At 42.9% G+C, this 26,085-nt stretch overlaps 1 protein-coding gene across 4 annotated transcripts in view; it reads right to left on the minus strand.

Annotated features, from left to right (window-relative positions):
* Nucleotides 1–6,230: 6,230 nt before the first annotated feature.
* col5a3a (collagen, type V, alpha 3a) overlaps nucleotides 6,231–26,085 on the minus strand; it is a 52,820-nt gene continuing 32,965 nt past the window's right edge. For all 4 annotated transcript variants that reach the window (XM_087172718.1, XM_087172719.1, XM_023401418.2 and 1 more), the window contains 42 exons: nucleotides 25,536–25,580; nucleotides 25,071–25,124; nucleotides 24,439–24,483; nucleotides 24,254–24,307; nucleotides 24,041–24,148; nucleotides 23,508–23,561; nucleotides 23,111–23,164; nucleotides 22,944–22,988; nucleotides 22,683–22,736; nucleotides 22,297–22,341; nucleotides 22,064–22,117; nucleotides 21,873–21,926; nucleotides 21,549–21,602; nucleotides 21,302–21,409; nucleotides 20,894–20,983; nucleotides 20,570–20,623; nucleotides 20,267–20,374; nucleotides 19,834–19,941; nucleotides 19,660–19,713; nucleotides 19,402–19,455; nucleotides 19,203–19,310; nucleotides 19,017–19,070; nucleotides 15,783–15,836; nucleotides 14,142–14,195; nucleotides 13,940–13,993; nucleotides 13,717–13,824; nucleotides 13,572–13,625; nucleotides 13,430–13,483; nucleotides 13,193–13,246; nucleotides 13,027–13,080; nucleotides 12,807–12,914; nucleotides 12,639–12,692; nucleotides 12,419–12,472; nucleotides 12,223–12,330; nucleotides 12,074–12,127; nucleotides 11,257–11,292; nucleotides 10,746–10,799; nucleotides 10,344–10,644; nucleotides 10,044–10,156; nucleotides 9,832–9,900; nucleotides 8,816–9,049; nucleotides 6,231–8,582 (listed from right to left, as the gene is read on the minus strand). In XM_087172718.1, coding sequence (XP_087028844.1) covers nucleotides 8,436–8,582; nucleotides 8,816–9,049; nucleotides 9,832–9,900; nucleotides 10,044–10,156; nucleotides 10,344–10,644; nucleotides 10,746–10,799; nucleotides 11,257–11,292; nucleotides 12,074–12,127; nucleotides 12,223–12,330; nucleotides 12,419–12,472; nucleotides 12,639–12,692; nucleotides 12,807–12,914; nucleotides 13,027–13,080; nucleotides 13,193–13,246; nucleotides 13,430–13,483; nucleotides 13,572–13,625; nucleotides 13,717–13,824; nucleotides 13,940–13,993; nucleotides 14,142–14,195; nucleotides 15,783–15,836; nucleotides 19,017–19,070; nucleotides 19,203–19,310; nucleotides 19,402–19,455; nucleotides 19,660–19,713; nucleotides 19,834–19,941; nucleotides 20,267–20,374; nucleotides 20,570–20,623; nucleotides 20,894–20,983; nucleotides 21,302–21,409; nucleotides 21,549–21,602; nucleotides 21,873–21,926; nucleotides 22,064–22,117; nucleotides 22,297–22,341; nucleotides 22,683–22,736; nucleotides 22,944–22,988; nucleotides 23,111–23,164; nucleotides 23,508–23,561; nucleotides 24,041–24,148; nucleotides 24,254–24,307; nucleotides 24,439–24,483; nucleotides 25,071–25,124; nucleotides 25,536–25,580 — 3,276 coding nt within the window. In that variant the 3' untranslated portion in view covers nucleotides 6,231–8,435. The remainder of the gene's footprint in view (nucleotides 8,583–8,815; nucleotides 9,050–9,831; nucleotides 9,901–10,043; nucleotides 10,157–10,343; nucleotides 10,645–10,745; nucleotides 10,800–11,256; nucleotides 11,293–12,073; nucleotides 12,128–12,222; nucleotides 12,331–12,418; nucleotides 12,473–12,638; nucleotides 12,693–12,806; nucleotides 12,915–13,026; nucleotides 13,081–13,192; nucleotides 13,247–13,429; nucleotides 13,484–13,571; nucleotides 13,626–13,716; nucleotides 13,825–13,939; nucleotides 13,994–14,141; nucleotides 14,196–15,782; nucleotides 15,837–19,016; nucleotides 19,071–19,202; nucleotides 19,311–19,401; nucleotides 19,456–19,659; nucleotides 19,714–19,833; nucleotides 19,942–20,266; nucleotides 20,375–20,569; nucleotides 20,624–20,893; nucleotides 20,984–21,301; nucleotides 21,410–21,548; nucleotides 21,603–21,872; nucleotides 21,927–22,063; nucleotides 22,118–22,296; nucleotides 22,342–22,682; nucleotides 22,737–22,943; nucleotides 22,989–23,110; nucleotides 23,165–23,507; nucleotides 23,562–24,040; nucleotides 24,149–24,253; nucleotides 24,308–24,438; nucleotides 24,484–25,070; nucleotides 25,125–25,535; nucleotides 25,581–26,085) is intronic.

Here is a 26,085-nt window from a genome sequence, read left to right on the forward strand (position 1 = left end):
GCATGCATGCATGCATGTGGTCGTGGGCACATCTGCATGGGCTTGTGCATACATTTATGTGTTTTCGTGCTTATGCGTGTTTATGTGCGAGTGTGTGTACACATAGGGGAAGGGCTGTCGTTCCAGTCTGCTGGCTGACAGACAGTCTCTTGGTTAATGAGCAGCTGTCGGCCATCACTATTCATGAGCCCTGTCACTCACCTTCTCTCTCAAAGCACCAGCACCTGAAACCCTGAAACCCAGAGTCTCTCATTAGCTCGGCAGCAGCCTAGGCATCAACACACAGTCTCTGGAACGCAAGCATACATTCATTCTACAACATAACCGTAATACTTGTACACGTGTAAAGATGTAAAAGAAAAAAACAAAAAACATACAGCACAAAGAGAGCGTCGTTGGAGCCTGCATATTCAACAGAATTCAAATTGAAGCGCTGTGGTTTAAACAGAGAAGCTCTGGTTTATTCGGGCAGCAAAGGAGTCAGTCAGTACATCACTGCACTTTCATCTGATGCTGAAACAGGCATGCACATGAGACTTGACTAGAAATGGCTGTTTGATGTATCCTAGAGGAAATGCAGGGGGGAGTAGGGGTTTAACTAAAGACCTCTGTTTGTGCTGCACAGTATGTGGGACAGTCAAAGAAAATGAAACAGCCGCACGAAGACTTTTCTTAATGACAGCGGCTTTATGTTAACGTCGGCTTGCTTTTTCTTACCTTTATACTTGTCTACTATAACCCAGAAAAACAGGTCAGGGTTTATGACATAAGACAGACACTTCTATCTTTACAATATTCAACAATCTGCTGTATTTAGTTGAGATGCTGAATTTTAGAGATGGCCTTGGCACATAGTTGCCATCATTTTTTAACTCAAGGTGCTCTGCTGATTGAGAAGTGATCATCCTATCAGATACTGCTTCGATTAAAAAAGATTTATATCATTCATTATACAATGATTATTATTAGTAATTCAGCATTCCCAACTCCTTCTGATTACTAAACCCTCCAGTAGCACCTTTGTGTGACCAAACTGTGGGTATGCGCTGCATGTGTGCATGTGTGCATGTGTGAGTGAGTTAAAGCGAAGGCATGGGTCTCTTGAGCTGCAATGTGTGATCATATATATACAGTACGTAACAAAGAGAAAAACTAGGTTGAAAGAGCAAATCAGAGTTAGTGAGAAAGACAGACGTAGAAAAACAAGTGACTGCGAGAATAATTCCCAATTGCAGATTCAGAATATTGCTTCCTGTCTCAGGTTGGTTCTGAATTATTGAAGAGCAGCAGAGTCAGACCCAATTGTACTCATTACTGTGAAACATATGAAAGCATAATTCAAACGTTACCAGCTGCACCGACGAGTGGATAGAAAGAGATGCACTTTACCCCCTCAGCAAGTTTATTGATTACTCGGCCTTATCTATTTTGCCCGTATAACTACAGAGAGATTTCGTGGCATTTGCAATTATGTGCAAGTGACAGAAAACACATTGCTGCCTCCAACCACTATATGAGTTTCAGCACCTTCATACCTCAAACAAGGTATTTTGTCTATATCTCTCTTTAGACTAAATGAGGCCTTTGAATACCAATTCTTCCCTGTTCTGTCACGCAACAAGCTCTGCTTCCCCTGCAACTCACCTCTGCCTTGCAAGATTTATGAAAAGTGTCCAGGTGCCCATGAAATGCTGCCACGTCTGATTCTCCATGACAGAATAACAACCGTGTCAGTGCCGCTACAGGAACTGATACAGGACAGGGTGCATTGATCATTCCGAGAGGGAGAAAGAAGGACAGGGAGAAGAAAGGGGCGGGAGAGTGAAGGGGAAACGGGGCGGAGGGGTGACAGAGTGAGAGGTGGAGAGGATGTCTTTGCATGCAGGACACAGACACAGAGCAGCCAGACTCATCGAGGTGAATGGAAACGATTAGTTTCCCTTGCTTTTCAGTTGAGGTCTGGGCCAGTGCACTCCCACAGCTGAATCACTCCGTCTCTGTCTCTCGAGCGCTCGTTCCCTCGCTGCCTCCGCTGATTTATGGGAGAAAATCATCTCTATTGAGCGATGGGGTCATGCAGTTACCACTCTCTCTCTCTCACTCACTCACTCACTCACTTACTCTCACTCGCTAACAAATCAGAAGCACACACACACACACACACACACAAATACACAAAGCCGAATACAGGTCTCCTGTGACTATTCCTCCTGTTTTCCTGATCAGGGCTAAGTTTGTTCATTAACACTGTCTGCCTTGGATTTATGAACAGCTGTGCCTGCTTAAATTGGCCTGAGTGATTCATACAATACAGGCGTGTCTAGTGATTGACTGTCACTCTCTTTCTCTCGCTTCCTGCCCTCTCGTTCCCCTCATCCTCCCTGTTTCTCACCATGTCCCTCCCCTTACTCTGGTAAATAAGACACCACTGATTACTTTGGGTGTCTGGGGGAAGCTTGCAGACAACTCAGTCCTCCTTTAACTGAGGACTAAGTTAAGTGAGGATGGCATGCCTGTAGTAGTGGTTGTGGTTGTGGCTGTGGATGCTGAGAGCTGCAGCAGACGGCAAATTAGGAGTAGGGCGTCTGTGTGTCTGTGTGTGTGCGTAGGAGGCGGCGGGGGTGTTCTCAAGCTGTGTGTTTGAATCTGGGCTCTCTGTCTGCTAGATAATCATCTGACACTCTCTCAGACGCACAGGGCCTTGGGCTTCCAAACCATCACCAAGCTCTTTGTCCACTCGCCCAGGGATTTCTATTGCCCTCCCTCGTCTTGAAGTAATTTTTTTCAAACTGCTTTACTAATGTTAGCTTTGTCGATAAGCTTTTTTGATAGAAAAGGCATCTACGGAAATGATTCCCTCTACCCTCCGTGAGATAAAGGAGCTGAAGATGGGACCTGGCAGGAGAGGTGCTTGCATGCACACTAATAAGAGCCCCCACCCACCCACACCGCCGCTCAGCCGCAAATACTCCTTGATGCAAATGCCTGTGCACGTGTTTGTGTGTCTGTGTGAAAGTCATGAGCATGTTCGTCGCAAGCTAGAGATGATCGGAGCCATTCCACCACCGTACAGTACAAGATGCTAAACTGAGAGCAGCGTTCACGCGCACATCAGCGGCGTGGAAAATAATTTCTGCTGTTATCTACTGTGACACGACATCCGGATTCGGGTGGATGTGTGTTGAGACCAAGGGAACGTCCCTGCTCACCCGGAAATATGGATATTCATATTCCGCTGACTCGCTGTCATTAATCTGAATGTCTGTTTAAGTTGTTCATTTCTCACTGTGACTTTTGTGACACGTTCAGCTTAGTTAGAATCAGCGTCACAGGAGAGGAGCTGAGGGCAGGGGAGAAGAGAGAGAGAGAGAATACAGGAGGGAGACTAGACAGTCCAACAACCAACAAAGAAAAATCTGTAACATTTTCAACTTGAGAATAATGAGGCAGAGATGTGAGAGGAGCATGAGGGAGACGGAGCCACACAGAGGGAGAGGGAGAGATGAGAGATGGAAAGAGAGAGGCAGTCTTGTTTCCAACATGCAGCAACTAAGGATCTCGCAGCCTGTTGGTTATGTACTCCTACTCATCAGCACTTTACTACAGACCCACAACTCCAAGCTCAAAAACTTGACGGAAGAGCTGGGAACAGCAGTGTAGAGTTGACTGAGAGCTTAGTTCAAGAGTACACCTTAACATTTTCAGATCCGCACGGTGAAGCTTACAACAAGGCAACAGCAGATATCCTGTATCTAACGCAGATAATGTTGGAACATCAGCGTGCGTCAGATTCAGCCTCTAGATACGGCAGGAGAGATACCACAAAGATAATACAACAATCCTGTTCAGAGTGTATTAAAAGACTGAGCGCTACCTGGGGAGTTGTCTCCCAGAGATCGTGCTCTCAATCAATATGCCTACTTTGCCTTTTGATAGAAAATTCAACTTATTTATGTTTCACCGGCATGAAATTCAAAAGTCACAACCACTTGTTCAGATGTTTTTTCACTTTACAAATGTTAATGTTAAGCAATCCTTATCTGTCCTCTTCATTTAAAGGCTTTACAGGAGCTTTTCGTAAGTTTTGCTTTTGCTGCATAGCTGACATTAGCATTAACAGCCAGTCTGGAGGAAATGTTGCGAGTTCAGCATCAAACTTCACTCCAGCGATGGAGAGCAACGTCAATTTTAACTCTTGTCTCTATCACATCTTTTTTAGCACGCTAACCAGCTAGCCCCGGGCCGTCTCGTCATTTCCCAAAAGTGACTCGCTCTAGCCTCAGATCTGCCATGAAGGTGTAGCGCTGCTCAGAGGGCGTATTTTAACCTTTGTTTTGTAAATGCAACAATGGCCGAAGCTTTTATCAAGCGCCAATCACCACCCCCCTCTCCTGGCAAGAAACCACGTTTGGCAGCAGAGAAAACTTACAGAGAGCCCCTTTAATCTCAACCTGTTCTTTATCAATTTGTAGGTTTTAGAACATGTAAAGGAATCATAAAATAATAAATTCATATTGTACTCTTATCTAGTTTTATAAAAGTTTACGAGAGAACAGAGGGATAGTATTTATGTTTTTATGACAGCAGAAAACAAAAGCAAACTACACATCATATCATTTCTAGAATTGAGATTGTTTTCTTGATCCTACAAGCTTTTTCACTCATCCGCATTTTTCGGCATTGTTGTATAGATGTTGTATGTTTGTATTTGTAGCGTAAATAAAAAATTTCCTCTCGTGGGACTGCAATTCCATGGGATTCAGCCAGACTTCACAGAGCTGAGCTCCAGGATCAGCTGGATGAAGAGCTCTTGTTATTGCTTTGCTCAAGCTGGTTTATCTCGGCACAGTGGAGAGTCTGTGTACCAATGCTTTCCAAATGATTGTCATGTTTGACAACTCAATTCTGAGGGTAGAGTGCTGCGAAAGTGGAACGTGTTGTCGCTTTATGACGTGTGAGACATTTACTCTCTTTGCATTGAATTTGTTCCAGGGGAAGTGTGTCTGTGTGCCGCACTGCCTTGACAGACTATTCCCTCGCACTCAAAATGAGATATTATTTGTTGGCCACTGCAGTGGTCCCACGCCGTGCCTCCACCAGTCATGGTGTATATTAGTCTAGAATAAAGATTTTCAGCTCTCAACCGAGATAATAATTGTACATAGCAGTACAGCGATGCTATGTAACAAAGGTTCAGTTCTCAGCAGAAGAGAAACAAGACTTTGGAGACACAATGTCACAGGAACAATGGGCACTAGAGGATGGAATGCGAGCGAGGAGAAAGGGCATAGTGCTGTGAAATACCATATTGACAGTCACACTGCTCTTCTGCTTGATCATTATTCTGAGGTAGTGGCAACAGATGACCTTTCCTGGTCAAGAGCTTAGTGTGGTTAAAATTCAATTGAGTGGGAGAGAGCAGAAAGGAGGTAAAAAAAAAATAACATGGTAACCTTTATTCTGCCATTGATGCTAACCTTGAACAATGGGCCCCAAAGGGGATAAGTGTCTTGTACTTTAATGTGTGCAAGAGAACAGGCTTTAGAGTGTGTGTGTGTGTGTGTGTGTGTGTGTGTGTGTGTGTGTGTGTGTGTGCGTGCGTTCGTGCGTGCGTGCGTGCGCACTCCTTTGCTTACAGTTTGTGTGTGATGTGCATGGCTGTGAGCGAATGCAGCAAAAAGCAATGATTGTGCGTTTGTGGTAGCAACAGAAATAAGAAGGCAGACGGGATAACAAAGAGAAAGAATTATATATGGGGGTACGATGAAATTGTTAAAACACAAAGTCACTGGGACATTTACCATATCTTTTTGTCTGTCTCACATAGATATAAATCAGCCCAGCCGGTGCTACCGCCACCAAAACACGACCAAATCTCCTACCCCTGCTTCTTATCCTCAGCCATTTTATTACTGACCTCTTCTGTTGTTTTCACTATCCATCCATCCTTCCATCCTTCCCTTTCCTCGGTCTCCTCCCCACCTCCCCTCTTGAGGACTGAAACAGGCCTAATTGAAATAAATGAACTGGGGAGCAAATCACAGTTGATAACATCAGCTGTGTGGGGATGCTGATTGCGAGCTTGTTGAGTGAATGTCGCAGACTGGTTGGTAATGAAGAGCCTTGTTTGCCTATTAAACGTTCACTGGACATCGCAGACAGCCACGTGCCCTCATGGATGTTGTTCTGACCCACCCGTGGGGGGTCCGGGGAGGAAAAAGAAAACCGAATGATTTCTTGTTTGTTTTTATTCGCACATCAATTTTTGAACAAGTACATTTTGTTTTTCATTCAGGCAACAGGTTATTGCTCATAAAGTCCTCAGAATAACTGTACAGTATATAAAATTAGTACAACAAACACTATACACAGGAGGGGCAGCGCAGGATGGAGACCGGAGGAGAGGAGTTAATCACTGGAATGTTAAAATGCTATGAAACAAATACAGCAGTGGGAGTGAATTGCAAAATTGCACTTGCTGGGTACACAGTCTACTGTTTGAGTTGGAGGAGGTGAGCAGAGCATTAAGAAATTTCATTTGCTGGAGGGAAAATGAACCGTAAAAATAGAATTCACATACAGTACATATGTCATTTCTGTAATATTTCACAGCTCTATTTGCTAATTTGAAGAAGAGAAGACAATTCAAGCCAAAATGCAGAGACAGACTGTGGGAACAAAGTAATCTAAAGACAAATCCTGTAGCTGCTCCACCGATACAGAACACTGGTTATGACACTATAATAGCAATCGTAGTAGTTGTACCGGGATGTGAGGACAATTTCTGATTCATAGCTCTACAATTAAAAAAAGTTATTTGAAAATAACAGTCTGAGAAAAAACATCTGCAGTGGATCAACTTCTTAAAATGTTACAGCATTACTGAAATTCCAGTCTTCTTCTTGTAATTTCTATTTTCGGGAAAATAGATGTCTGTGTATGTAGATACTGGATTTACCATCCAAAATTGCTGGAGCAGCACAGTCTCAATTTTGATCTAAGAGTGGATTTTCCCTTTCAAGCGATCAACCACATTGCTCTGAACTGTCCCTAACCTCCTTTCACCGGCCCTGTGAAATTGGCACAATCAGCCAGAAGACGTGCGAAAAAAAAAAAAAAAAAACACACAGCAGACTATGTCTCCAGCTTCTGAGGATGTTTGGTGCTGCTGAAAGAGCAATAACCCCTTTCCTCTCCAGTCCTATAATCCTGCCCACAGAGACACACAAACACAGTGACACAAAAATCACAGAATCATCTTTTAGCACCACTGAAAGAGCAAATCGTGTCAAATGAACAACGAGCAGCATATGCTGTTCCAAATTTCAACATATGAACAAAACAGAGAAGCAAAAACCTCTCGAGTAGGGCAGAAAAGTGAAAACAGGATATGTCAGCAATTCTAAAATGCTTTCAAGACATAGAGCATAAAACGTCTCTCGGTATAAAGGACTGCAGTTAAGACTAGAGAACAGAGAACATTTTAATCTCTCTTAATTCTTGCCCTGAAACATCCCCATCCTAGTTTCTGAAGTATGTCAAAGCAAGTACATACCACAGTAGAAAGGATGTAAGTCTGACATGTACAGTACTATAGTCAGTTGAAACATGGGGGGCTCAAATAGCTTCTTATCAAGCCCATAGAGGGAAGCAGTCCAATGCAGGAAACAACCTTATCCATTCAAGTAAGTGTCGGGTTCAGTAACTAGCTACACCTATTGAATACTAATCAAGGTAATTCACTGCGAAAAACTGCAGTTGAAGGGTAAAAAGGACAATTTATCATTCCTGCACACAGGAAATTAATTATGGCGCTTGTGTGGAATTAATATGCTAGGCTAGTTCACAGCTGCTATGCAATTGTCATTATAGTGAAATCCGAGCATGCAAATGAGTATGACGACTTCTCTGATTTATTCAGTCTCAGTCTTTTGTAAAACGTTAGGTAGCAACTACCTCGTCTGTGATCTGAGAAGTCCCACTTAACCGACCCATACCACAGAATGACAGAGATCGGACGGATCCGTCTCGTTTACGTGGTCATTGTCAAGTGGTGCGGTCCTCATAATTCTTGAGGATCAATTAGAGCACACTCAGTGAAAAAAAAAAAAAAAACAAACAAACAAAAACACTTAAAATTAAATATATCTAACTGGAATATTTCCCTTTGGTAAATGTGCTTTGTGCCCACTGTTGCATGTCCTCTTTCGTGCCATTCTTCTTATTGCTGTTGTAAAGCCATAGAACCTATTTCATTGGCTGTTGAAGAATCTTAAATAATATACCACAAACCCACCACATACAGGAACATAATGTAATAAATATTGATTGGGCCAGCGGTAAAAGTCCAGTTTCTTTCACTAAAAACTTGCTGTGCAGGTCTTTTTTCTTTGTTTGTTTGTTTGTTTGTTTGTTCGTTTGTTGCTGGCAAGATGTTAACCGCTGAAGCATACTCGTCCAACTTGGAATCCAAACTTCTGGTTGCTGCTGCCAAAGTCGGCTGCAGCCACATCTATAATAGGGAGCAGCTCTGCAGAGGGGGAGTCAATCTCTAGAACAGTCCTGTCCTGACCTTTGCGGAACTGAAAGAGAAAAATTAAAGCCAGCTATTAGAATTTGCTCGGCTTAATTCAACTAACTAGCTCTCTCCACTCAGTCCTAAACCCCTATTCAAGTCAGTGATTTGATGAGTGCCCACTTACTGAATCATGTACCAGTTGACAGGAGCAACACAACTGATAAACACATTAATTTCATAAAGGCTAATTCCTGTTTGTCCAGCTAGTCCCTGTCCCTGGCATGTCCCAGCACTGACCTGGCATCCATCATGCACTGCGTTGATGAAGGGGCTTTTGGCTTGCATCAGCTCCTCATCATTGCTGCCCCTGAAACGGAGGGCACGCTGGTAGGAGCGGGAGGCGTTGTCAAACCAGCCCGCCGAGTTCTGGCAGGTGTAGGTGAAGCTCTGCTTGGCCGTGGCGCTCAGTAGTTTCAGGAAAGTCAGCTGAACTACATGCACAGGGTTCCCATCCCTGTCATTGTAGGAGAACTGGATGACACAAACACACAGACATTAGAGTGTGACAGAGGCAGAGAGTATGTAACCCATTACCCTGAAATGACACGAGATCTCACTGAATGAGAGACTGTATCAGAAACGTTTGGGTTCCCATCGTATTTCCGTCACATCTCCCTGTGTTTATGAAGAGATTTTTGTAAGCAAGATTGAAAAAGTTACAGCAACTTTTCTCCAGAATCAGAGAAGCCAGTTAAAGTGAAGCAGAAAGGAAAACTAAGAAAATTAAAGGAAAAAAAAAAAAAACATCTAAGCAAATCCAGGCACTGTGTGTGAGAAAGAAATCCAATGAATTGCAATTGTACTGGCAACTCTGTGATTATCTGAGAGGGTTATGAGACCTCTGATCAGGTGCGCATGAAAAGCCAGTGCTCTAAGCGTGCTGCCCTGAATACTAGTCAGTGAGACGGAGCTGCCAATGACTTTGTGTGCGGCACTCCTGAAAACAACCGCTGGCAACACCAAAATCTGCTCTCTCACTGCACATAGACTAATGAACTGATACCTAATTGTACACTGAGCAAATAAACACAAACATTCACATGTAGTCACGTGCTCATGGGTGGATACACACAGACACACACATGCCTGCCAACACATCAGTGTCAATCACATGCATGAATATCACTCGAACACTCTCAATTAGCTAGCTGAAAAAGACCGCCTGGTGTTCCGGAGCTAGCTGAAATTAATAGTAGGAGGTGAGGTTTGATGTTTTTTTTTATTTTGTTTTTTTTTGTTTGTTTTTTTTGTACCTGCTTTCCTTTCCTGTACTGGCTGTACCAGCTTCCTGGCTTCTCTTTGTTCCACGCTGCTAATTTCACCTAGACACACAGAGGGAGAGAGAGAGAGGGAGGATGTTGTGTAAAAATTTTAGGCTCAAGGGATGTAAGGAGTTATTTGTGCTCTGATGCAGTGTGATGAGGTCGGCTTTGTAAAGGCTGACAGTGTGACATTGGAGACTTACCATCTCAATCCTCTTGTCGGGGTAGAGACAGGTCTCTCCATCAGCTGTGAAGTTACAGTACACCTTAATGGAGTCTCGGTTACAGCCCTGGTTAGGATCTATCCAGTAGTCTCCTACAAAGTGCACAAAGCAGACATCAATCAATCAAGTGCCAGATGTTAATATAACAAATTGATAAAGTGCAGCTGGCAAAATGACAAACAGCATCTTAATTAAAAAACAATGTATGTTAAAGAATATGTTCATTTCTGACGTGTCCAGTCGATGGTGAAATAGGCATCATATTATGTTTATGCTAACCATCTTTGTAATCAGGATGAACCATCATGAGCTCTTTGCAGGTCCGGGCAGGGCTCTCGAAGGTTCCCAAGGGCCTCCTCATCAACTCCACTTCAGTTTTCATAGAAGAGAGGGTAGCAAAGACTTCTTCCATTCCCTCAGCGTCCTCCAGAGGCTGATCTCCCTGGAGGAACTCCTCCATGTCCAGATCCACATCCTCCTCCCTGGCCGCGGCTGCTCCTCCTCCACGATCAGAGTGCCTCCGTCTCTTCCGCCTGCCCTCCCTGATGGGAAGGGGCTCAACCATTGTAGCAGGGGGTCCCTGGAGGAAGCACAGAGAGGTGAGCAAGAGGTGAAAGGGAAAAGAAAGGGCATGAAGCTGGCACTGAGAAAGCCATGATGTGGATCATTGGATGTACTCACGGGGGGTCCTGGGGGGCCAGCTGGGCCTGGATCTCCTCTGGGACCAACAACACCCTGTAGAATAGAGGAGGACAAAAGTTTGTGTCAATCATGTCTCACCTGGAGCCTCTCTCACACCACTTGGCTAAACCCCGGCTTTATCCAGGCAGATATGGCTGCTGCTTTATAGGATTATCCAGCTTTGTGCATCAGCACTCTGCGGTCAAAGCCTTGGCTCTCAAGACACACTATAGTGGTTTTCATAACATCACACACACCAGAACCAAATCCTATTAAAAGGGACCCGATGGAAAAATCACACACAAGGCAAGAGTAGCTGTACAGCAGGCTTTTAGTTCCAAAGACATGCAGTAAACACAGTAGAGCATTATGGTTATGAAGCGTGGTACATTTTAGCCAACAAACACACTTTTGCTCTCTTCCCCAGCATATGCTCCCAGCAGCTGTGAACCAAGCTGAGGCCTGAGCACAGGAGTGGCCATGTATAAATAAGACAGACTACTGGACTCACCGAATCTCCCTTCGATCCTTTCTGACCAGCTGCACCCTAACAGTGGAGAGGAGACGTAAGCAAACAATAAAAAACATAAATAAAAGTGTAAAAGTTATTAAAAGTTGGAAAATTGTGTAATCGCTCAAGTAAAAATAGTAATCAGCTATTCACTGGAAAATGAAGCGCCTGCTTAGCAACAGGACAGGTTATGGTCAAAGTCTGAACTCTCACGACTGAGTCATCGAAAATCAATAACAGGACTGAGATCAAAATCTTTTTATGTCTTTTTAAATCAGTGAGTGACAGTATCTAAAAGCTTCGTTGCCGCTCTTGTGTTCTTTCCTTAACATTTGTTTTGCATCTGTTTGTTGTATACCTGCACAATCTTTGTAAAAGACTAAAAGGTTGATGCCTGAGACAAATTACATTTACATCTGCACTGACGAGATGCAGCAGACGATGGGTATAAACTTCATGCGGGCAGTTCAACAATTACAATTTCAAACTACTCTCCGGTTATATTTTTTTGGACATGCAGCTTTGACACAAATACACACATAATATCAGCAAATAACAGGTTTCATCACTCCACTGTGTTGAGAAGACAGATTAATTTTTCTTTTTATCATCTAAGATAGCAATAATTTTCTTCCATCTCTTACTTACCTCTTTTAAGTATTTACTAAACAATTCCTATAAAGTATCTGTGTATTGTCACATCTTTTGTGTTGAACACTCGGCAAAATCAAAGAACTTAACATGTGGTGGCTGGAAAGATAATCTCATAGAGCTGGATCATAGAAAAGTATATTTTTGTAACAGCTGTGTCACTTACTGACAGTCCTGGTGGTCCTGGTGGGCCAGTGGGACCAGATGAGCCGACACCACCCTAGAAATGAGAACAAACATATCTTGCTGGTAAATTGGTAAAGGAATATTACTTCTACATATGTATCGGACACATCATGTTGCAACTATATGTACCGAATCTCCTTTAGGCCCCGGTGTACCCTGGTTCCCTGGCAGGCCTCTGTCTCCCTTCTCACCAGGTTCTCCTGGGGGGCCAATTAGACCGATCAACCCACCATGTCCCTGCAGACAGATGTATGGTTCATTAGCATTGTTTCCCATGGTTTACACTGGTACACAGTGTTCTCTATATTAAAGGCTAAACACTTACTTTATCTCCCTTATTTCCAGGGTCTCCTTTTAATCCCGGAAGTCCTGGAGGCCCCTGTTAACGATGCCAGATGCATTAGTTGGTCACATCAATGCTATAGAGTCGGTATATGAAATCTGGTTTGGTTGTGTTGGGTTTGAATCCCGATTTATCATTATTAATGTCCCAAACCCCCTCTCATTTGCTAGGCTCCATTATCAGGCAAATATAAGGATCTTACTATTGGTCCTGGAGGTCCAGTTTGTCCTGGTGGCCCATTTAAACCTTGTTCACCCTGTAAAATAAGCAGAGGAAATGGAGATTACACTATGCCAAAACATTAATTAAACATAAACACAGAAAGGACCTCATATTGTTAAAAATCGGATGGTTGTCGTGGTGTACTAACCCCAGGACCTGGGATGCCTCGAAACCCCTCTGGGCCAGACCTTCCTGGGTGTCCTTGGGGCCCCACTGGGCCTGTCTTACCCACTGGACCCTGGGTTCCTATTGTCCCCTACAGAAAAAAGGGAGAGCGACAGACAGGACAACATTAACAGCAAAAAGATCATAAAGATTTTGTTAAAAGGCGACATATTCAACCACTGAGTGCCAGTCCTCATCCTTACCTTGGCTCCCTTCATGCCTTGCTTCCCTTCTTTTCCTGCAGCACCTACATGACCCTGAGGTAGAGAAAGGCAATCTTGCTAAGATAATGACAAGAGCTATTAACTAAAGCAAATACACAGAGTTACATACACATGCATACAAACTTAAGCAATACACTAAGCTCACCCTCCGTCCAGGAGGTCCTGAAGGACCTGGCTCTCCGGAGGCTCCTGGGGGTCCCTGCAGGAGAAAAATTACTTAAACTAAAACACCTTTTCATCCAGTCATAAAAACACTAAAAGCCCAGCCACATAAATGAAGACTTTACATTTCACTGTGTCAGAGGATAAAGACTTTACCTAAGCATACAAAAGATAATAATATTGCTAGTAAATTAATTAATAAAAAAAAGACACTGCTTACTGATTTGCCAGGTTCTCCATTGTCTCCCTTAGGCCCTGGTGCACCATCTATTCCCTAAATGAAGAAATGTCATACAGGAGAAGTTATCAAAAAAGAAGTGAATGACAATTTCTACTAAAATAACCATAACAATAATGCTCACATTGACACCAGCTTCTCCAGGGGGTCCTGAATCTCCGGGGAATCCAATAGGGCCCTAGGGGTAAAAACATTATATGCATGACATTAACAGACTGACCTGGCAATCAGAGCAAGAAAAAGTCACTGAACTAGAGAGTAAGACTCACAAGGTTGCCTTTGGGTCCGTCCTCGCCTGGTGTTCCTCTGGGTCCTGGAGGCCCAGCTGCACCGGGAGGGCCAGAGTCACCCTTCTCCCCCACATCGCCTTTAGCACCCTGGGACACAAGCAAATCAGATGACAATCATTGAAAGGGCAAGGAGAATAAAGGAAAGAAGGGATGACTTTGAGTAAGGAAGCCAGGAGTGAGGAATGGAGGTGATGCGACTCACAGCAGTGCCAAGCTCTCCAACTGATCCAGGGTCTCCAGCCTCACCGTCCTCACCCTGGTAGAGAGGGGACATTCAGTAAAGCCAAAAAACACCCCACACACATACACACACACATCGGCAGACAAGCCCATATTCATAAAACGCCAGCATTCTACTGTATGTGCACAGACACGCGGCGTAGTTGCTGATGGGAAATGCTGACCTTTTCTCCAACAAGTCCAGGCTGACCGACTCCACCAGGCATTCCAGGTGCACCCTGTGGCAGGAGGAGAGAGAGAACAGCTTGAACCAGAATATTATAAAAATGAGGGCAAGTTTTAAATATTCATTTGATTTCTTGAAAATCAAGTTCTTGGTGCAGTACTTATTTATTTATTTTTCTGGTTTGTCAGCAGTTTTGCTAACAGAACGCTGAAACTGGAACATATTTATCACAACACAAGGATAAATAGTGTGTCAAGTTTGCAATGTGGATAGTGTCTGATTGAGGGAGGGGGAAATGGCCCCCTACTGTGTGACTCAGTTAGTTTGTTTGTTTGTGAGTGTGTATGTGTTTGTGCGTGTTAGCGTGCTCGCATGTCATGTCAGTGTATTGTGCTTTGTGCCATGAGACTAACCCAGTAAAAGCATGTCTTCGGTAGAGTGTACAAACATGAGAGCTGAGTACAGCCAAGCACTACTACCGAGCTCCTGCTGTCAGCTACTTTCCTCACATGCCATCACCGGCACCCCCCACCCCCACGTTCCTTTTTTTTTTCCTACTCTTCTCCACTTTTCCTGTATCAGTCCATTTATGGATCCCACCATCTCTGCACCGCTGCATTTCCATGCTTCCTGTGATGAAGCACTACCGTGGCTCACACAGCTTTCTGCAACTCGCTGCTGAATAATTGACTGGTATGAGAGGCTGCAGAGAGACGGCCATTACTAGAGGTAAATATAACTGCCTCTCAGGGATGATAGTCTAATACATCTTAATGATTCATAGAGCAGTAAATATAACTCTCTCCTAGGGATTATATCCTAATACTGTTTAATAATTCAAGTTTCAAACGCAGCGGAGGGTAGGCCGTATATGTAGAAATGAGGGGCTGGAAAATATAATCATCTGTGGTGTGTGAGGATCAGCTACTGTTCAGTTTGAACTTGAGATACGACTGTGTCTTGAATGGGATTCTTCTAGACTCAAAAGATGATTCATCATGTTTTCTTTATGACTCTTCATAACACTTCAAAATATGGCTCCAATATGTGCACGGGGTATGTGGAATGAAGTCAGGTTAATACAAACCTTTTAATATACAAAAATGAAATAAGCAAAAATAATGATTTAGCCTTGATGATACTTGTGAAAAAGAACTAGAATAAACAATAAGAATTTTCAGACCTCAGTGACTTAAAAATGCAAGGCTATGAGGCTAAAATCTGATAGAAGTTATGAAAATGTATGCACATTTATTCATTATGATACAATCAATTATAATATTTGGTAATGCTTCGGTTATGCTAATTAGACCAAATTACCAAATGAACTAAACCATGCTGGTGCATCTATTGTTTCAATTAATTTAACACTTGTTGTGCAGTCTGTGTATGTTTCATTGAAATGCTTTTGCTAGAATTATGGTTTAGAGCAAGACGGAAAGGGATATTTACAGTTGTGTTATGAAGATGCACATGAACAGCTTGTTGATATAATCTGCAATAAAGCCTGAATTGTGCCCCTCAGTGTATAGAGTATTCTCCTCCCTCGATGAAGCTGTCTCCATCATATATCATGATAGTCATGCCCACATCTAAACCCAAATATGTGATAAAAAACAATGACACATAAAAAGTCTACCTCTCCACCAATGGGCCCCTGAGGGCCTCGTGGGCCGTGCTGTCCTGGAGGACCCTGTGGAGAGAGAGAAATGAAATGTTTTTATTAGGATCTCAGTGCAGACAAGAAGGATATACTGTATTAATAAAATACACAAAGAGATACAAACTGAATGTTAGCTAAGGGTTGGCTGGTGCCTCCTAAATTTAATGCGAGTTAGAAGTCAGCCCATGGTGAATTGCTTATGTAATGGCCCCAGTATCTATGATCATTATCGTAGTGACATGATGAAGACGTCCAGACAGGTCATTACCCTCAATATGACACAGGCTCTGATTCTTTCTCATTTTCCCACCTTCCCCCTCTCTCTTATTAATAAGAAAACCTCTAGTCTGTGATGTGCAAGACCATATTCTCTCAACCACAGTGACGGCGTGTGATTTGAGTCTTCTGTGCAGCTCAAGAGAGCGCCAAGCAATTAATCCTAACTGTGCTCGGCTTCAGTTTCAGTTGAGTAGATGTGGAGCTGTGCTCTGAATCACTCTGAAGTCTTGGACGGAGCATTGTGTTGTAAAGACACTGAGACAGACAGACAGACAATCTGCCCAGAGAGAGACTGTGTGGAACTAGAGGAAACACATATCCTTCTGGCGGAGAGATACTTGAGCATTAGAGGGGAGAATTTTGTGATCCGCAACGCTCACACATGAATGAAACTTCCCCACTGAGTCCACAGCATCTTTCTCTCTCTCCCTCTTTCTCTCTCTCTTTTCCCCTCCCTTTCTCTTTCTCTTTTGTTTTGGTTCCATTTTGATGCATTCCCTCCCTAATCTGACTGTGGAGAAGAGAGGCTATAGAGAATCTTGTTGAGCCTGTGTTCATGGTTGACAGCGTTGTGAGATGACTGTCACAAAGGAGGATGCTCATTAGACAGCCAAGGCTGAGGCTAATCTGATTAGCAGCTGTCACACCGTCTTCCTGCTCACAATCAGTGCCCCCACCTCTTCCTTCCACTCCATTGCTCCACTGCCTCTTTTCTGTCACTCTCTCTCTCTTTTTTTTTCCTTTCCTTCACTCTTACACACAGGGCCACCTCTTCATTCTCTGGCCTTGTCTTTCTCAACACATGAAGTCATGGTCTATTTTGTCATTCACTCTCAGCCTTGAACATCTATCACGCAGTGAAAAGATCATTTGAGATTGTTATAGGTTGAAAGGTTTAACAGGTTTGAAGGTTTTTATTTCTCTTCATCATTATTGTGGATCAAATTTTTTTTAAGCTAACAGAAAGATATAACCAGTGCTAACAGACAGAGGAACAGTGTTTTTTTCACATAGGCAGTTTTTTTTTTCATAGCCAGAATAATAACACAGTATTTGATATACAGTAAACCGTAGTAATATGGTTGATGGGTTACCATAAAGTTACCTGCTAGCTAGCAGAGCTAATGTGGGATGTCCACTACTTGTCTAACACATCACAAAGTGCAAGCATTGTTCAGCTGTCATTATGTGACACTGTATGAATGTACTATATGAATGATAACTTTATAGTTATTCATAGCTGCATTAGATTTAGGTTTGCGATTCCAGGGCTTTGATATTTGTGCATGCTAGCTCACTGGCTTGGCATATAAGGATAATTATCAATAGCAGAACCATAATTAATGTTATTTGTGAAACCTTAGCATTGTTTTCTGTTATGACAAGTGAAATTGTCTTTGCTTTTAAAAATAATTCCTATTCTTAGCAAACCACAAAAGCTTCCTCAGTTTCTCAACAGGTGAGACTGTCAGTGTTGTCAAGGCCATTACAGTGGAAAAACACAGCTCTTAGTTCATACAGTCTGTGAGGAGAACAGACAAATTTCTCCATCTAAATGAATCTGTCTTCATTTTTTGCATTACATTGAGCTCAGTGGAAAACCATGGCTAAACATTATTAAGACAAATCAAGGAGCAGAGCAAACTGATCTCCACTCAAGACCACTGCCTGGAGTTTGAGGGCGGTAAACACACCTTTTCCTCTGATTATCTGCAGAGGAAAAGGTTCTTTCATGACCATGACCAACAGCAGCAGGATCAGCACAGCTGGTGCTAACAAACTAAATAAGTGGCACTAATTAAAGTTTAATGAGCTGTGGTGGGTTGTCTGTGTACCAGCTATAGTTCATAGGCTGCTGAACCTACACAATACTCTAATTACACAAAAAAATTTCCTATAATTTATAATTCAAATTTAATATTCAAATTCATTATTAATTAGAAAAGATTCATTTCCTCATCTTAATTAACTATGTATGAGATGTATTCTATAATACAATGGCATTGCTTTACTGTTTGGGAGTATTTTGGGCTGCATTATCTACCCAGCATTGTAATTACATCTATAGTAACATACTTGCTAATTGTTTTTCTAATGGGGCATCAACACTGATGTTTGATTTTTACAGTGAGTTACTCTTTGACTTTTACTACATTATTCTGTATCTTAGTCTGTGCATCATCTTGTTTTTTTCAATCACAGGGGGTGGTGTATGTTTGTTACTTGGATAGAGCTGTCACATGCAGTTATGCATGAATAAAACCTGCACCTTGTGGCAACAATCAAAACACAAACTGGAGAAGGGGCAGGTGCTGAGCCAAAATACAAACTAACAATAAAACAACAACCGCTGCAGGGCTCCTATTATCACTTATTTATCATTAAAAAAAAAAAAGACATTTCAAGGACCCCTGCTCTTCATCAGACCACAACCAAAACACACCAACATCTGGAATGCCACACCCACAATGACTATATATATCAATTTATTGATGTCATAATAGAAGCCTATCACTTTACAAACATAAAATAATGCCTAAGGAGTTTCCTAACCATAAACATCAATGTAGATTGACAGTATTTGCATCATAGCCCAAACCTTTCTACCAATGAATTTATTGTTTGTCTACTAATGAATGCATAGACGCTTGATCTTCATTAAGATCTGTGAAACTGCTTTTGATACTGAGGAGGAATGCAGAAAAGTGGATGAACTGGAGAAACATTCAAAGGTTTTTGGAAATTGTAGAAAAGTCAAGTCAATATCCAATATCAGACAAGACCGAGACAAGTCAAAGTCATAATAATCATGAAGCAAAGTGCAAGATGTCAGAAAGGTGGTGTTGAGAACAGACTTGAGACTGACACTGGACCATAGCTGCAGATTTGTGATGAGTGTTGTATGTGCGGTGATTGCTGAGCAGGACTCACCATTGAGCCAACATGCCCGCTCTCTCCCTTCTCCCCTGATGGTCCTGGCATTCCCTGCGAATGCAGATATGGTGAGCGAGCAGTCTCAGGCATGGCATGGAAACGGATATAAACTGAAGAATACATGTCAAATCAGAGATGAGACCAGGAGATACAGTTAGCCTTGGATTTGATAGTAATTTTTACCTGTAGTCCAGAGGGACCAGATGCCCCCTTAAAGCCTCGATGTCCTTCATCTCCTTTTGCACCGTTCATGCCCTGCTGCCCACGAGGACCTGGCTCACCATCGGCACCCTGAAACATACATGCTCAGGTCAGCACTGTAAAACACTGTACAAACCGGACCAAATTATCATATGATAATATGCTTTCATATGATGCATACTGGCAGTCCTGGCTGGCCCACAGGTCCTTGACTTCCAACAGGTCCTGGGGGTCCCTAGAAAAGCAGAGGGACAGTTCACTACACATTCACTGTAGGAAAGACGTGATTAAAACCATCTGCTCGTTCCACCAGAGAATGCACTGTGCAGCCAAAATTATTAGAATGAGCTACTCCAAATCAATTATAAGCCAGTCTGCCCTCTACCTCCCGGTGATGCAAAGTAATGATGTGACGTTAGGACATAAAATTCAGACTCACAGCTTCTCCTTTGTCTCCTTTGCTGCCCTTCTGTCCAGGTCCTCCTGTCTCTCCCTATGGAAACAAATGCATACACACACACACACACACACACACACACGAAAAAGATTAGTCCAAAATCATCAAGCACTCTTCAGCAGTGCTGCAGTCCATTCTAGTTGTGAGTGTAACTACCTTGTCTCCGTCCTCTCCTGGAGGCCCAGGAGGTCCTGCAGCCCCTGGCAGCCCTACAGGTCCCAGTTCCCCATCATGCCCAGCCGGCCCCACAGGCCCCTTTTCTCCCTAGGGAACAGATGGGAAAACAGCACACATCCAGCAAATACTAAAATACTTATTATCCTCATACAGCAGTATGACACTTTGATTAATGTATCGTACCAGGAACGAAACTCACACCCAAGAAAGCAGACTTGATCACATTCATATTTCTCCCTCTGTATTGCTCTCTCTGTCTCTTTTACCTCTCTACTGTTCTCTGTCTCATGATGACACATTCCGAAGCGAGAGCAAATGTTGTTTATTACCCATTGGTGGGAGGTGATGGTACACTATGTGCTAGTGGACGTTGTTGCCTAAGAAATAAAATTAGCAATGTTCCAAATCTTACTGGCTCGCCTTTCTCTCCCATCGGCCCAGCAGGACCCACGCCACCGGGCCGTCCTGGCTGCCCAATAGCACCAGCCGGCCCAGCAGGGCCTCTCTCTCCAGTAGCACCCTGGAAATAAGAGGAGACAGTGAGGTTAGGTGAGTATGTCACATGATTCACTCTTTGATTTAATGTGGTGGTCACGATCACTGATCACCATGGAAACAGCCTCCTGCTTCTTATGCCCTCGCATCCTATATTACATAGCAGCTGAACAGAGACCAAGGGATGGGATGGGAAGCAATTTAATAAAAACAGACTTACAATGGCTCCTGCAATGCCAGGTAGACCCTCTCCTCCCTTCAGACCTGCGGGACCCTGGAGAGACACAGATATAAACAGCCTTCAAAATCAGGTGACAACCTTATTCATTACAAGATGTATGATCAGTGAATGACAGTAGTTTACGATTGCTTTGGTTGAATTTTTTACAACAGACTTTCAGTTTGTGTAACTCTTATGTAATAGGCATGCTTTTATGGTTTTAAATTTGATTTATGATCTAATTATCATCTTCACATTTCAGGAGAATCTGAAGCAGACAGTGAAAGAAGGGGAGGATTTGAGATCTGTGTAATCTTGTATCACCATTGCACCAGGGGTCCCTCTGCTCCCTCTGAAGCCTTGGAGCCCAGCAGGGCCACTTTTCCCAGAGGCTCCTGGTGGACCTGGGTCTCCCTGGTAACCACACATACACACACATGTGATTAGATATAAGGCAAGTAGCCAGCAGACAGCAGGCCCTTATGCGTTCATAAATCACAGCAACCAGCAAGTCACACCAAGAAGGAACATTTATCTTTTATGAGCTATAATACACTCAACGCAGCAAGGTTTCCTCTCTTATTTATTAGCAAATTAGAGGATAGGATGAGACCAACGAGATAAGATATTCAGGCAGTGCTAAGAGAGTCCTTGGATTGTATCTAATATAACAATAATAAGGTGATGCTGGTAAGTGATTATGATCCTGACATTATGATGAAAACCACTCACCTTGGCGCCCTCCTTTCCGGCAGATCCCGGTAAACCATGCTCACCCGGTGGTCCTGGTGAACCTGGATGGCCTCTGTCTCCAGTTGGCCCTGTCTCACCAGATTTGCCCTGGAGAGAATCAAAGTAGACAACAAACATCACAATACAGTTATTTAAAAAAAAAAAAAAAAAAAAAAAAAAATGCTATCTGAAATAAACAGCTGTTTGCTTTAGAATCAACCAATATACCATGGGCTGATCCTCTTACCTGTGGTCCAACGACACCTGGGGGGCCAGGGAGTCCGTTCTTGCCTTGGAAACCCTGAAGAATAAGAACAAGTGAATCTGATGACTCGCAGTCAAGAGTTGAAACAGGGGGAGTAGAAAGAATCTGAAGACTGTGGGCAGGGTAAGGTGTTGTGCACTCTGAACTTCAATAATTCAATGCTGAAGTCATAAATGTTGACTTCTTTGCTGTGTTAACACATATAGTAGGTCATGACGACTCTAAGTTAATGCTGAGTTGTGCACCTCATAGAGGAAGATGCTATATACTAAATATGTAGCTTTACTGAGAGTGAAGGCTACTCACTGGTTCCCCTCTCTGGCCTGGGTGACCTGGTAACCCATCTTTTCCAGGTGGTCCCTAAAAACAGAGGCATTTTTTTTTTTTTTACATCATTGTAATAAAGTGAACATAAATAAAGGTGAGCATAAATGTGGAATGAGGTAAAACATGAAATCACAGGGCAAACACTATTCAGTAGATGTTAGCCCACTCACATTAGGCCCTCTAGGTCCTGGTTCACCGTTCCTTCCCTGTGGTCCTTGAGGACCCTAGAAAATAATAACACAGATTATCAAAACTCTGACCCAAACCCCAGATCGTATTTTCTGATGCTTCTCCTACAATGATTTATGAGACGGTATCTGTGATACCAAGATTGTTTTTCAGACTGTCTATGGTCTTGTGTGTGCACTGTATGTGCAGTATTATCTGAGAGTCAAAAGATTACCTGTTCTCCAGGGGATCCCTGAGGACCATCTTGTCCAGCAGAACCCTACCAGGTGGACAAGGCAGATGACAAATAAAAACAGTTTCACTATGAAAACATGAGCCGTTCAACCATTTTTAGCTTTCTGCTCGACAACAAATCTTTAAGCTTTCCCAAGACGGTCTTCGAAGGTGAGAGTGTAAACTGAAGCCTCCCCTGCAAGACAGAGAATTCTCTCTGCACCAGATGGCCTGTCATCCAGAAGCGAAACAACCAGTTCCAACCTGGTCGGCGCATTTATTAATACTTAATGAGAAAGCCAGGTGTTTGTTTATGTATGTGTAACTGTATGTGCGTGTGTGCTTGTTTATGTCTGAGTGTGTGTCTGTGTGTCAGTCTGACCTCACCTTTTCTCCTGGCTTTCCACCGGGCCCATTCGCTCCCCTTCCCCCCCGGGCTCCCTATTGGAAGACAAACAATCGTCTGATTAGCACACGTAGGTGGAAGATAGACGCCCGGTGATGTGGAAACACTGCAGTGATGTAACAGTGTGTCTCACTCCCACAAGTTGTGCTAAAGTGATGGTTTCTAATTAGAGAAAATGCAGCTTTAAACGGTGAGAAAAATATGGTGCATAGGCATAACACCTGTACTGCGGATGTACTCACATTAGGACCTCTTTGGCCCCCAGACCCTGGCTGACCAGCTGGACCCTGCATTGTAGAGGTTAACAGTTATTTATCACTCAGTTTTTTGTTTTTTTTACAATAGAGAAAAGTTTACATATTAAGAAGTCAGCAAGTGTTGTGGATTAAAATGTCAGTACAGTCCTCACCCTTCGTCCTTTCTCTCCTGAGGCCCCCGCCATACCAGGGAAGCCAAGCGATCCCTGGAGACACACATAGAGGTTAATCAGCCTCAGCCTTCCATTCATCACACATCACCCCCAATGTCTCATTAACGTATAATTAACTACTGTATCAAATTAAAGCAAATCTAATCCATGAGCCCAACACAGCCTTAAATACACCATTCATCAACATGTAATGAATTGATGTCACTAATGAACTATTAATAAAATAGCCTTTTTTTAATAAGCCATTTGTCATCCTTTATTTTTAATCAGACAGGAAACAGTCCAGTCAAAGACACACATCTCGCTGGTTAAAGCTCTGATAAAGGAACCAGAGGACACATTCACTGATCATGATAGCTCATCACTGCTAAATCACCTTAGAACCTTGTCTTCCTGGGTATCCTGGCAATCCAGGCACGCCAAGTTTACCCTACAGAGAGAGCGGGAGAATTAGAGGGGAGGAAGAAATAAACTGGAGAAATGTCAAATAAAGATAAAAAAGTGCATGAAAACCATTTAATTAAGATTTTTATGACATACTGCTAACTATGCATGTACCAATTCAGCAGGATATCTCTACGTTAATGCATATAGTCATGACAGAAAGATTAAATGCTTAAACAGGCGCACTGGTTCAGTGGCAGTTTTGCTTTATGAAGATGTCATAAATGTGGTTGCATTAAAATCCATATGTTCGGTATTTCAGTGATTTTCAGACACACTATTTTTGTCACGATTAAAAACTGAGCTAAGGAAATGTAACTGTACTACCTCACACTATAATGGATGTAGCAGGATGAAGCAGGTTTAGATAAGATTTTTCTTAGAATTTGCAGCCTACTTATTCTCCCTATCCCCCTCTCTCGTGACCTTATCTTGCAATGTAAATGTAATCTTTAAAAAATGTACCTTCTCGCCAGCGATCCCAGCAGTTCCAAGATCTCCCATGGGTCCTGATTGGCCCTTTGCCCCCTCCGGTCCATCGTCTCCACGAGCACCCGGAGCTCCATTATCACCCTGAAGTCAAGAATGAGAGCAGAAGGGAAGTGATGGTTTTACCTCCATTCTGATGGAGAATAACTGAGAGGAAATTATACTGAGGTGATTAAAGTCCGCTCTCACCCTGTCTCCCTTGATGCCCATGTCACCTTTGAACCCAGGGAAGCCATCTTCTCCCTGTGATGCATTGAGGAGAGGTGATGTCTAGTGAAATTCTCTATAATCATAAATCGCACCACCATATTTCATCACGTGTCAGTTTGACAAGTAGCAGAAGAAAGGCTTGCTAGCTTTTTTTTTTCACTCACCTTCTCTCCTTTGCTCCCTTTTAGACCCCTAACTCCATCTGCCCCCTGTGAAAAAGTGGGAAAAATAACACTTCATTTAACAAGAATCCAACATCACTGACACTGACGAGCCCACGAACAAGAAAAGACGCTGGAAATCGAAGGTTCCCTGTATTTCAAGTAATACCTCATCTTAAAACACTGAAATGATTAATAGGGGTGTATTGATTTCCTCTTGACCTAAGTTATTGAGCAGTTACTGACCTTACACATGATTGCCAACAAGATCAGGCTTCAACTTAAACTATGTGACAAATGGAAACGCCAAAAGGAAATGCCATATCACAACTTCACTTTTATTTCTCAATTTCAAAAGCACACTCAGTCAAAATGGACTGCACTCCGCTCCTAAGGCACACAGCTCCACTCTATCTGACTCTGATGTTTCTCCTCCCCGTCAAATGTTCCTAGCTGTGTTGTTAGCAGTCCCCTTGAGAACCGTGGTGCTTTCCCTCCACCTGTCACCCATCAGTCATAGACTCAAACAAGCTTGTCCGTCACAGGCAGACACGTACACGCAGAGCGAATTGCGCGAGGGGAATATATATCTAAGTGGACATTACACCTGAGATCATGATGCATTTATGTCTCACCTTGACTCCGCGGGTCCCTGGGTACCCGACAGGCCCCTGAGCTCCTAGTAAACCCTGCATGAAAGCACAAACAACAGCATTCTTCAGTTTTAGCAACCAACAGCCAGCAGCAATATATTTCTCTGTCCAGATATGACTGAGCGAGGCACTCAGTCACTGTGTCATATCCTTAATTGTCAAGAGAAGAAAAAAAAAAAAAAAAGACAGAAAGAAAGAAAGAAACAGAAAAGGCGGATGATACTGATGAGTTCATGCTGCTGACTTTAATGGGCCGCTGATCTTGTACAATAAAGATGATGACATCGTAGGAACACAGTGATTATAATGATGAGAGAGAAAGCCTTATTGTAACCCAACGTGAGTGACTGCACAGTTACAACAGATTGCAAGAAAAAACATGAAACTGCATTTTAATATCTTGCTATGGCACTACAAAAGACGAGCCTCAGACATTCAGTTACCCACTTGAATTCCTTTCTCTCCCGGGGGGCCCTCTCTTCCTGGGTGACCCTGAAGCAAAAAAACATGAATCAAATTGACTTAGCTGTGCTGCAAATAAATCATTATTGTATCGCTCCTTGACTGAAATTCCTCAATGCGCCCGACCAATGACAAAGAGGAAACCCCCGGTGGCATTGAGAGCGAGGCACCATAAAAATATCATTGTGTGTCATAAAGCTTCGCAGAACAATACAAGAAGCATTAAGTGAAGCTCATTCAAATTTGTCTGACTGCAATCTGAAATTAATTATTGGAGATGAGAAAAGCTAGAAGAAGATTTTTCTTTTTTTTTTTTTCTTTTTAACTGTCATCCTGCTTTGGATCACTTCCAGAAATGACTCCTGTGCTCCCCAAGTGGCAGACAACAGAAAATATAAGTTGGCAAATTTTATCCTCTTGGCTACTCTATATTAACCAGCTCCTGTGGTTGTATATGTGTTCATATAAACATGTGTTTACATACACAGTTTGTTTGGTTGTATTTCTTGTTTGTATAGCATCATGTGATGGGCTT

This window comes from Seriola lalandi, unplaced genomic scaffold, assembly GCF_002814215.2.
Source record: "Seriola lalandi dorsalis isolate HSWRI2012SDOR001 ecotype SW California unplaced genomic scaffold, Sedor1 jcf7180002053680, whole genome shotgun sequence".
Taxonomy (NCBI): domain Eukaryota; kingdom Metazoa; phylum Chordata; class Actinopteri; order Carangiformes; family Carangidae; genus Seriola; species Seriola lalandi.